The sequence below is a fragment of the Microplitis mediator genome, chromosome 3 (genome assembly GCF_029852145.1).
Source record: "Microplitis mediator isolate UGA2020A chromosome 3, iyMicMedi2.1, whole genome shotgun sequence".
Taxonomy (NCBI): domain Eukaryota; kingdom Metazoa; phylum Arthropoda; class Insecta; order Hymenoptera; family Braconidae; genus Microplitis; species Microplitis mediator.
This window is the reverse complement of record NC_079971.1, coordinates 6,171,456-6,183,719: the sequence shown is the minus strand read 5'-3', so window position 1 is coordinate 6,183,719 and position 12,264 is coordinate 6,171,456. Positions and strand designations below refer to the sequence as shown.

Here is a 12,264-nt window from a genome sequence, read left to right as displayed (position 1 = left end):
CAGATAGAAGATATGGTCAGGACGCTTGAGATACAAGATCATTAAATTCGAACAAAACTAGGTCTTAAAATAGAGTAGATGAGGTAAAAGACCTCCATGCATTTGTATAGATATATTTAGTAAAATTTAGTAAATATAGATATAGAAATACATGAAGTGATTGGGTACTAGTTCCCTGACCAGGTATTAGCTTCTTGATCGGGTACTGGGTCTCTTACTTATAAGTTAAAAGACCTAGTACCCGATCAGGGAACTCTAGTATATGATTAGGAAACTAGTAAATGATCAAGGAACTAGTACATGATCAGGGAACTAGTACATGATCAGGGAACTAGTACATGATCAGGGAACTAGTTCATGATCAGGGAACTAATCCATGATCAGGCAACTAGTACATGATCAGGGAACTGGTACATGATCAAGGAACTCATGATCAGGGAACTAGTTCATGATCAGGGAAGTAATCCATGATCAGGCAACTAGTACATGATCAGGGAACTAGTACATGATTAGAGAACTAGTACATGATCAAGGAACTCATGATCAGGGAACTAGTACATGATCAGGGAACTGGTACATGATTAGGGAACTAGTACATGATTAAGAAACTGGTAACTGATCAAGGAACTAGTACCTGATCAAAGAACTAGTGCATGATCAGGGAACTAGTACATGATTAGGGAACTAATACCTGATCAAGGAACTAGTACCCCGATCAGGAACTGGGTCTCTTACCTTAAACAAAAAATAATAAAATTTAATAAAAAAAAAAACCCTTGTATCTCATAGACGTTAATATATAAATTTAAAATTATAATATATTTATATTATTATAAGAGTAATAATATGAATAATATAAAAACTAAAAGTATAAAAACAATTCCGGATAATAGCTGGAATGGCCGCAAGCAACAACTGACGTTAGTTTACACTTTATTCTTTAATTTTTTATCACTTTTATTTCTTTCTTATATTTATGTTACTATTTTCTACTATTTTATTTTTTTATTTTTATTATGAAGCATTTGCATAATAATATTTAATCAAAAAAAGAATAATAATAATAATAATATTATATGCTTGTAAACAAATAAAATTGTTCCGAAAACGTTTGAAAATTTATGATACATTTAAAAATTCAAAACAATTTGAAAGTTAGAGTGGAATCTGTAGATTTTTTAAATTCGATAATGAAGATAATTTTTGGTTTCACTTTAACGTGATCTCATTTTGAAAATTTAGTATCAACAATTTTCGAACTCTATCACAATCTAAAAACAAAAATTCACAAACTTTCTGAGAAGGTAGCAGTCAAAAAATTTACATTTAAATAAAAATTTGTGTCAAAATTTTACCTTCACCCCTTTAATGTTTTCGGAAATTTTTTTGTACAAAAGCTCTAATTTTTAACAAATTCTCAGGTAAAATAAATCCGTCAAATTTTTTTTTTTTTTATCATTTATAAGTTAATTTATTCTTTTTACTTCTTATTTTATTATAGTTTTATTTGCGCGCGTATTTTAAAACTAGGAAATTGAAAAACTTTTTTAAGACACAGAGAAACAAAAAGCAGGAATAGAAAAAAAAAAAAAAAAAAGAAAAATATTAAAGAAAGGAAAGAAATGCGGGCGTTAGAATTTTTTTTCAGGATTGCCGTTTGTGTTTCAGGCTAAAGCGCCCGCTCTGGAGGTAGGAATAACGATTTGCCCGTTAACCCTTTCTGCTCTCTCCTTTATTTCTCTAAAATTTTTTATCTTGTCTCCTCTGTTCACCTTTTTCCCCTTTTTGCTTTATAGTTACATCATAAGTAATAAAAAAAAAAAATAAAATTAAGAGAATAAAAATACTACGAACATCTCTTACAAACTTTATTAATAAATTTTTTATCTTTACTTTTTAATTAACAAGTTAATGAATGGATTTGTATAAATAGTTTGAATAGACTTTAAATAATATTTCGAGTATCATTAAAAAACCTTATTATTGTTTTTCGAGACTTTATTTGAAGATAAACAAGATAAAATATTTAGTTTTCCTTATCTTTTTTTTCAAGAGAGTTGAAGTAGTGCCGTCTATTGAATAAATTAAATTATGTTTACTCTTATAATTTAGTTAGTTCAGGTCATGCCTTTTTTTTTAAATATATAATTAATACCCTAAAACTAATAGTAAATATTTATGTTCTTATTTAAGTAATTTATTAAATACTTCAAACCAATTAATCTTTTTTAAGTACACAAATTATTTCTTTATTTACCAAAAAATGAATTAATTTCAAAGCTAAACAATTAGAATAAATTTTTTTTTAAACTTTAAGCTTAAGTTCAATTATAAAATTTAATAATTTTGAAGTTGTTAATGCAGATGTTACACAATGACCCGAGTCGAAATCTCAAGCACACTGAACCTAAATGAGCATTGAAAGCCCACGAAACTTTTAAGACATAATCATTGTAAAAATTTGAACTGAAGTCAATCAGGCTTACAAAGGCTTGATTAAGCCTTGAAGGCTTGATTTTCATATTTTTCAAATCTCAAAGCAATTCTGAAACTAAATCACAAGTACAAAAATATAGGTATAAAGTAGGTGTTACTTACTTCTGGAGGCATGAATCAGACCTACAAAGACATGTATCGTGAAACGAACAAACTCTGAATTCTTTGAACCGATACTCTATTGGCCCCAGGCTGCTTCTAAGTCCTATTTCACTGCTAGATATCATTAATGTACTGATCAAATCGCAGGATCACTTACAGCAATTTTTTACTAGCCTTAGAATTTTTTAAATCGACCCTCTGTTAGTCCCGGGCTGCCTGTAGGACCCAATCCACCCTTGCACTCTAAAACCAAGTGTGTTACAAGTGTATTATTTTAATACATATTAAATGTGTTCTATGTTTAAGGCCATAAGCAAAACTATAGTTTTTTGTAGTCATTCAAAACACGTTTCACGGTGTATTAAATATCTATAGATTGCTTATGGCGTTTCAATGTTATTTGGCAAGTGTATTAATTTTGACTACACACTTGGTTTTAGAGTGTGGGTGTCATTAACCCACTGGAGAGATGACTGGATCACTTGCATCAGTTCTCCAGTAGCCCGCGAATTTTATAACCTTACTTTTTTGTAGTATTCCTTGCAAGTACTTCCTTCTGTTAAGTCTAGTTCGGTTCGTTTCACGATTTATGGCTATGTAGGTCTAATTCATGCCTCCATAAATCTAAAGAGGTTCAATTCAAGCTTTTGTAAGTCTAAGTTGGTTCATTTCAAATTTTTACAGTGATTATGTCTTAAGAAGTCTTATGTAGGTTTTTAATGCTCGTTTAGGTTCAAAGTATGCCTTAGATTTCGACTCGGGGGGTAATTGAAGCGCGTAATTTTTTTAAATTAAAATTTGTGAGAAATTTTCTAATGATAATTTTTTTTAAATCTTTATAAATAATAATTAATTTTTTAATGTAATTACGCATGGCCTGAACTGTCTTTAAAATTAATTTACATTCTTACTTACATTTTCATTCCATCGATTTGTTTTTCACTGAACCATTTTCATAATAATTTCAAAATGTCATATTAAATTTAAATCAATAATTCAAATTTTGAAATTTTATATTTACTTACGTCATCAAGTCATTAATGATTGATATAAAATAGTATATTACGCACTAAGGGAGAAAAGTATACTCCTATAGAGTGTGTACTATTTTTCACCAGATCTGCCGCTGAAAGTTTGAATTTTTGCCTCCGTTTGCGGGTAAAACAGCACATGCGCTAATTTATACCATAATAAAAAAGTACAACTTTTGTCCCGCTACACAGGGCAGGAATTCAAACTTCCCATGCAGGTACAGTGAAAAATAATTGAATAATTTTTAGTCAAATCGTAAATCTCTATTTTCATAAAAGCTCAAAGCCGGTTTAAACGTGAAAAAAATTACCAATTATAATTTAATTACCGAGACAAAAATAAACGAACGTTGTGAAAGAATAAAAAAATTTGTTAAAAATAATATTATCGCATACTGGTTCAGCTCCCTTGATCTCATGTTGACTTCCAATCTACTCCAATATTCCGTTTTGTTTAGCCCGCCATTCGGTTCACGAGCTTTAGGAGGCTCGCCCTGACACTACTCTTTGGGCAACCGTGTTTACGTTACCATACACACATACATATGTATCTATTGCTATATATATACGTATATATTGTACTCAACTGTATTCTAGTATAGACTACTACTATACGTGTTACGAAATTTAATGCGTTGGGTTTGTGCATCCACCCTCTATCTGCATATACACACACAAACACACACACATACTATATCTCTAGTCATGTCTTGTTTGAATTTAGCTGTCCACCGATGTACCGAGAGACTGAAACCTTTCCGGGCCTCTAACCAACCGCATCCACGATACACATCACAATCCCCATCTCTCACATGTCCAACAAACATCACTGATATTTACACATTCTCTGGGAAGTTTGCTTGGTGTTGTCCGACTAGAAATAACGATGTGTAAATATTACATATATGTATGTATGTATTTATCTATATAAATATATATATTATATATATAGTAGCATGAATCGTTAGATACTACTCAAAGATAAATCCAAGTGTAATCGACGTCATTCTCAATTCATTCCCGCGGCAATTCAAACTATAAATAAAAAGTATCCTTTTTACTTTACTGAGCAAGTGGCTAAACTATGGGGGGTTAAACGATACAGTCGACCAAGATAAATGGCAGTCTCGAGTCCCCGAGAAACAAGGTCACGCGCGACTTGCACGTAAGCTTGAGAAAATTAGTTTACTTTCGCGTATTCAAACAAATCGAGTTATACTGGACTAGAAAAAGTTCTGTATTATAGGGAAACTTGGGGCAAAATGAAACGGAAATTTGTGTTTTTTTTTTTTTTCCAAAATTCCTAGTTACGGGTTGTAGAAAAAGATGGGGGAAGTTGATTTAGAATTTTTAGTAAATTTTTTTTAGAATCGTGGCCCGTTTTACCTCAAAGTGAGCTTTTTTTAGATTTCAAAATTTTAAATTGGCGGCACTGTCCGAGCTTACTCCAAATTTTTTTGTAAATCGCAAATGATCATTTTTTAATGAAAAACAATTTTACTCTGTTCGAAAAATTGAGTCTCATTTTGGCCCGAGGTCCTCTATATTTTTATCATATTTATTGTAGATTAAATTTCCCCGGGCTTATAATTTACCAAAAATTTTCGTTACAAAAAGAAAATTTTCTTTTTTCACCGACTAAAATATCGCGTTACTAATTCCGAAAAGACTTATATTTTTATACTTCCCTGAGTCGAAAAATTTGATCTGTTTTAAATCAAATAAAAATTTTAAGTTATTTGTATTCAAATTTACTTTTTATTTGTATTGTAATCAATTGAAATGAGAAATTTAATCTAATTTCGCCCGCACTATTCCATATTTAGACTGTTTTCAATAATTTTTAGTCTGATTTCGGTCGCCTGTAGATCAAAATCAGACTTTTTTCTCAAAATATTTTGCCTTATTTTGTTTACCCAGACCAGAATCAGACTTTTACTGCCTATTATTTACAGTACCCAGTTTTTGATCGTAGATCGAAAACATCGCAAAACTTCTATCAAAATTTAAAGACAGACCAAATACTATCTAAGTAGACTACAATCAGATCAAATTTTCGACCCGGGTCTTTTTGGCATTATAAAAATCTCTAAAACTAAAGGGACGTATAATTTTTTATTCACTGCCAATCGTTTTTGAACTTTTTGTACAGTTCAAAATTGAAACAAAATTTCGCGCCCTTTTGGTTTTAGAGTTTCCCAATCCAAAAATGCATATAAAAATATGTCCTTTTGGAATTAGTGACTTGATATTATTATATAAAAGCTATAAATATATTTTCGTAAAGTAAACGCGATTATAAAATAAAAGTTTACGATTTGACTTTCTTAAATACTTTAAAATCGATAGTTCAAGAGTTTGTGACATTCTTAGTATGTAAAAGTAAGTTGAATATCTTTCACATAAGTTTTGTATTATTTCAAAAATAAAAAATAAGTATTTTCAACGTTTTACTGGCGATTTACGAATAACAGAGTAAACTTTAAAGCGCAGAAAAGTTTGTGGCGCCAGACAGATCGTCCTCCTGTTTTCAATCCCCTAAGCGCGTGAACAGTTTCACTCACTCACTCAATTCCAAAACTTGTGTATTCTTACTCTATTTTTCTCCATTCCTTCCTTCAATATCTCTCGGACTACTCTATATATATATACACTTTTATACACCACGTAGTACTCACGTAGTAGAGATGCGAAAAGTTATTAGCGGGCTTTTTCCACGATAACCGGTAAACAACTATGAGAATTTATTGCTTCCGTACTTTTCTAACAGACAGACAAACAAGCAAACAAACAAACAGCCAAACAAACAAAATAATTCGAAAACGATAAAAAAAATAAGAAATAATAATAAAATCTAAAATAAAAATATATGAGATTTGTTGTCCTCTGAATTGGCGGGATTTTAATTTTTCAAGTAGAGACGGTCGTGGTTTAGTCAGCCATTGAAAAAATTAAATTCTAACGGAAATGACGTTACGTACGACTATGAAGAGTAACAAGTTTATTATTTGATTAACGTCATACTTTTATTTATTTTTTATGTATATTCATATAAATATAATTTTATTTTTTTTTATTTTTTCGTTGTATGGAAAACAATTTAAAAACATTGCAGCAGTATATTTAATTTATTTAACGCGATCCACAGTATAAAGTAAACGAATTACTGAACAACAGATTGAAATAAAATCCCGTTCAATTGACATTTTAATAAAATCACCGAAAGTTAAAAATAATTTATTTTACACAGTTAGAGATTTTGTGTTAAATTCAACACAAATTGTGTGGGGAAAACGGTCGACACAAATTTTAGTGTTAATTCAACATATTGCGTTTATGTTAATCTTTAACACAAATTTATGTTAAATATAATTTGTGTAAATTTAACAGACTTTTGGTGTTAAAATTAACAAATAAATATAAGCACACAATCTAGCCAACTCAAGTATACTGATCTACCCTTAGTACAACTGATGTCAATTTAGCAAACAATTAGTTCGATTTTCAGTGATTTTTCTAAAAAATGGAGCTGTGAATTACCCTCCCGTAAGATGAGAATAAAAAAATCATTGAACCTGATCATTAAAATATTAAAGTTATCTATGATTATATTTAATTGTAAATCAATTATAATCCGAGTTTCCTTGCAGACAGTGCTGCTACAATACTTTGCTTGGTTACAGTAATGAAGAAACGCGCGGGAATGTTTAGCTAAACAACACAAATTTTGTGTTAATTTTCGAATAACACAAGAAATTTGTTACATTACAGATTTTCTAATCATTTAACATAAAAAATCAGTTAAAGTAAAATAACACAAGCGTTTTGCGTTGAATTAACACCAAAAATTGAACCAAATAATTTTTTAACACAAATACACAAAATTTCTAACTGTGTAGTAATACAATATTTTTTTTTGTTTTAAAAAAGTTATAATACAGAGTATGCTAAAACGTGTAAATCAAATGACTTGACGGTTCAATCTCTTGGGGTGAGGAAATGCATTTGCCGACGGGGTATGACCGCAGAGTAAATATGAAACAAAAGTGGGCGGGAGTAACGGTTCCGGTTAAGCGGTTTTCCTTGTCCGAGATTACTTCCGATAATCGCGTGGAACTGGTTTTCACGCCAACACAAACTTTAAATCCCCATAAAATCTTTAGTCTTTCAATTTAAAGGAGGAAATGGGCAGAGAGAGAGAGAGAGAGAGAGAAATAGAAGTAAAAATAAACTGAGCGAACGAAATACGCATTATAAGTATGGGAGGTAGAAAATAGTTAATATCTGATTAAAACAAATATATATAACTATTTTAATGATAAAATCAATATGAGTAGTGCATTATAAATTATTTACATAAAAAATCATAAAACTCGCACGATCACCTTTTATATGAGTTTTTTATTGTGATCAAAAGCATGAACATTATTATTATTATTATTATTATTATTATTATTTTGTACCACTGTATATTATATACATTTTAATTACGGGTTTAATTTGGTTGTTGTTATTATTATAGAGCATTTAAAATTTGAATATATATTAAAACGTGTACACTGTAAAAAATTGGGAGTTAATTCGGAGTGATTACTGACTTCCGGACTCGGAGTTCCGGAGTAAAAACTGGAATTCATTTAAAGTCATTCACTTTGATTCGGAGTTTTCGTATTAAAATAAACTCCCTTTATTACACAGAAAAAAATTTACTGTTGCTGCAACAGGAGACAGCCATGTTGGAGCAACAGGAAAAAATCCTGTTGCAGCAACAATAAATTTTTTTCCGTGTAGGAGTCGATTTTACTTTGAACCGGAGTTTAAAAATTATTATAAACTCCCGTTCGGAGTGAATTTTATTCCAAGGACATCAAATAAATACACAGTCTGCTCCTTATTGACTCCATCACTTGGAGTTCTGGAGTTTTAGAAAAAATTACTCCGTATACGCAGTAAATAAGGAGCTTATTTTTCTAGCGGAGTAATTTTTTTTAAACTCCAGAACTCTGAGTAAATTCGGTTTTAAATCAAATCCGGATTCACTCCCGATTTTTTAGTATAAAATATTATAATTATTTAAAATAGCATTAGTATTTTGGAAAAAATTTTGATAATTGTAGGAAAGTTTTGTTTGGATGTTACTTTTTTTATCATTCGTTATTTTTAATATTCAAAATTTGTGAATAGAAAGTAAAATAAAAAACATAAAGAGGATAAAATAAATATTTATGTACTAATTATGGTGGAAATTACCCTCGATTTGAGTGAGCCTGGGAAATGATGACTTTCAATTAATTATTACTTATTGTTTGTTAAATTTTATCCTTTCATGGGTAAAAATAATCAGATTATTTTCATGGAGAGGCAGGATAATAATTACCCGTAACTGCCGGTGAAATGAATACTCGGAATTTTAATTTTTGTTCGCGGGTTATGGATAAAAACGACCGTGTTTCATAAAATTTATATTAAGTATCATAAAATTTGCTATTAATTTGTTTAAATTTATTTTAATCATATAACCGATATTAATTTCGTAATTTTTTTATTTAAATTCATGAAGTATTTAGTTACAGAATTAAAGAATAATTAAATTAAACATATGGGGGAAGAGGGGCCACAAAAATATGTCAGCTTTTACAAGATATAATTTATAGATTTTTATTTGTCATGACAGATATAAAAAATTTATTTGATAAATTTTAATTACTGTAATGTTGAGTTTAATTAATAAATATTAGCAGAGTATTGATTAAATAATTAATTTATGTAAATTTAAAAAAATGGGTCATTTTTTTTAGTCGATTTGATAAAGCGAGAGGTGGTTAATTAAAATTACTCGTGTTATTGTGGATATTTGTTAGGCTGCACCGAGGAGAGACAGAATATCGAGAAGAAATTAAAGTTTTTCAAAGTAAAGATTATCGTTGATTACCCAGCAGTTACACTGTAAAAAATCGGGAGTGAATTCGGATTTTTTTTACATCCAAATTTACTACGTCACTGAGAATTTTTGAGTGAAAAAAATCATTCCGCATACGGAGTAAATTCAGAGTTTTTTTCAGCGGAGTTATTTCGGAGAGAGCGGGATTTTATTTAAATCCACATTCACTGATTCGGAGTTTTTGTATTAAAATAAACTTCTTTTGGAGTCAATTTCACTTCGAACCGGAGTTTCAAAATTATAATAAACTCCTTTGGAGTGAATTTTACTCGTAGGGTATTAAAAAATTTCACATTCGCTCCACATTCACTCCGTCATTCGGAATTTCGGAGTGAAAAACAATCAGTCCGCATACGGAGTCAATAGAGAGTTTGTTTTTCCTGCATAATTATTTCGGAGTGACCTAGATTTTAATTAAAAATTTTCAATGACTTTCAACTGTCATAGGCGTATCGAATTTTTATCAATTAATTAAAAAAAAAATTAAAGCATTAATTGAAAAAAGGATAACGTAGTCGTAATTTCGCCGATATATGGATTTTAAAAAAATTATTTACACTTGATATCAATTAGGAGTTAAATAAAATTCGTTGAATAAATTTCAGTAAAATCGTCATAACAATTTTTTTTAAATTCTATATCTCAACGAAATTACGACTACGTTGTCCTTTTTTCAATTAAGGTTTTCATTTTTTTTTAATTAATTAATAAAATTTTAATACTGTTATGACAGTGGAAAGTCATTGCATATTTTTAAAAAGTGGGGGGCACTGAGAATGCCCTTAAAGCCGCATTCACTCCGATTCGGAGTTTAAAAATTCAAATAAACTCTCCTTCAGAGTTAATTTTACTCCGAGGGCGTTAAATAAATACATCCGCTCCACATTCGCTCTGATTTAATCCGCGTTCACTCCGCAAATTTTTTACAGTGTGCCCCAATTCTGAGTCAAAGAACTTTTAATAGATTATAAAACTTATTATAATTATGTCTATCAAAAATAATAGTACGTTGAAGGGTAGAACTGAATACTTATCAGTTAAAATTGATACATCAAAATTAAACAGTGACAGTAATTGGTTAACTATTGTCCGTTTGCTGAGTAAAGTATCACCAGATTATATAATTTTTTATGCAGCATAAAGAATTATCTAGCCATGAGTAAAATGTATTTAATTGCAGTATATTTATTAGCTGTAGAGGAATAAAAATTGTTACAAAAAGTAGTAATTTTTTATCCAACTCTGTAACATCCCAGGATTACTCTAAATTGCAGGATAATTTTTAATGAAAAAAGTAAGAAGTATTTTAAACTCAAAAAATTTTAGTCTTATTTTCAATGACTAAAAATAAATTTATTAATTTTTTTTCCAAATAAAAAAAAATAGTAGACAGTTTTAGAAATGATAAAAAATTGAATAATTAAAAACGTAACGTCAAATTTGTTTCTTTATAATAATAATAATTTATGGGGTTAAAAAGTACTGTGACTCATAAAATACCTAAATAAGGAGAAGAACAACTCTCCAAGTGTATGATTAATATCACACTGACTTGAATCTTGTATTATACCCTATTTGATACGCCCTACGCGAAATTAGTTGAATCTAGCTTGCTTGAGCTTGCATGGCGGATTGTGGTTGTTACAGGCAGCAGCAGCAGCCGCGGCGGCATCGCCACTTTTGAAGACCCCGTTATCGACAGCTCAACAGGCGACTTATGCAGCGGCAGCAACATATACAGCAGTGGCTGCACGAGCTTACGGCGCGGCCGCAGCAGCAGCTCAACCGGTCGCAGGATATGCCGCAGTTGCGGGGTAAGTTTACCACAATATCCCTTATTTTTATATATTATTTTTAAATTGTATGACATATTATTATACCGAACTTACTAACCAGATTTGGCTTTAAGCGTTTTGGTCTCCGGACATAATATCCTCGAGACAAAATATCCTTGGACAAAATAATCTCAGGACAAAATATTCTTAGATGAAATATAAGGTAAAAGCCCCTCTACCCGCTCAGTACCATTAGTCGCTCACTTTAACTGTTTAGAGTTTTTTTATAATTTTTATAAAAAAAAATTACAACTAAAAATATTATTATTGATAAATAATTATTTGTGAATCTAAATATATTAAAATATAACGTATCAAATTATTTTATAATAGATTATAAATTTAAATTAAATGACTGTTTTCAAAATCGCGCTCAGCCGAGCATTTTTTACTTTAACGTTCATTCGTTAGATTAAATTTAGGATACGTCAAATTTTTTAAGAATTGTTGCAACTATATCTTATTAAATACATTTTTAAAATTCATGAAATTTTATATTATGAAAGACTAAAGTAGTATAATTTATAAATTATTTGTCCAAATCAATAAACTTATCATAGCTTAATTGATGTTGTCTTTGAGCGACTATAGGGCCATGTGTTGGTCGAGTAATGGCACATCACAACTTTTAGTGAGCGACTATGGGCACACTCAAGGACCTTTTTTTAAAAATTAATAATAATTAATTATCTCTATTATTCTTCAAACTTAAATTTTATTCTAATACTCGAAACTTCAAAAAATAACTATAAAAAAAAAAAATCTGGTTTTTCATTTTATTTATTAATTTATATTGAGTGATTTAATCTCACTCCAATGAAAAGTGAGCGGGTATAGGAGCTTTTACCTAACTCAGCAC

General features: G+C 29.9%; 1 protein-coding gene across 10 annotated transcripts in view; it reads left to right on the top strand.

The window, feature by feature from the left end:
* Positions 1 to 12,264, top strand: part of LOC130664649 (RNA binding protein fox-1 homolog 2) — a 138,654-nt gene that overhangs the window by 114,729 nt on the left and 11,661 nt on the right. For 4 of the 10 annotated variants that reach the window (XM_057464671.1, XM_057464672.1, XM_057464664.1 and 1 more), the window contains 2 exons: positions 894 to 920; positions 11,218 to 11,384. In XM_057464671.1, the coding sequence (XP_057320654.1) occupies positions 894 to 920; positions 11,218 to 11,384 (194 nt within the window). Of the gene's footprint in view, positions 1 to 893; positions 921 to 1,668; positions 1,690 to 11,208; positions 11,385 to 12,264 lie in introns of all 10 variants that reach the window. The other 6 variants (XM_057464665.1, XM_057464663.1, XM_057464667.1 and 3 more) reach the window with 3 other exon arrangements.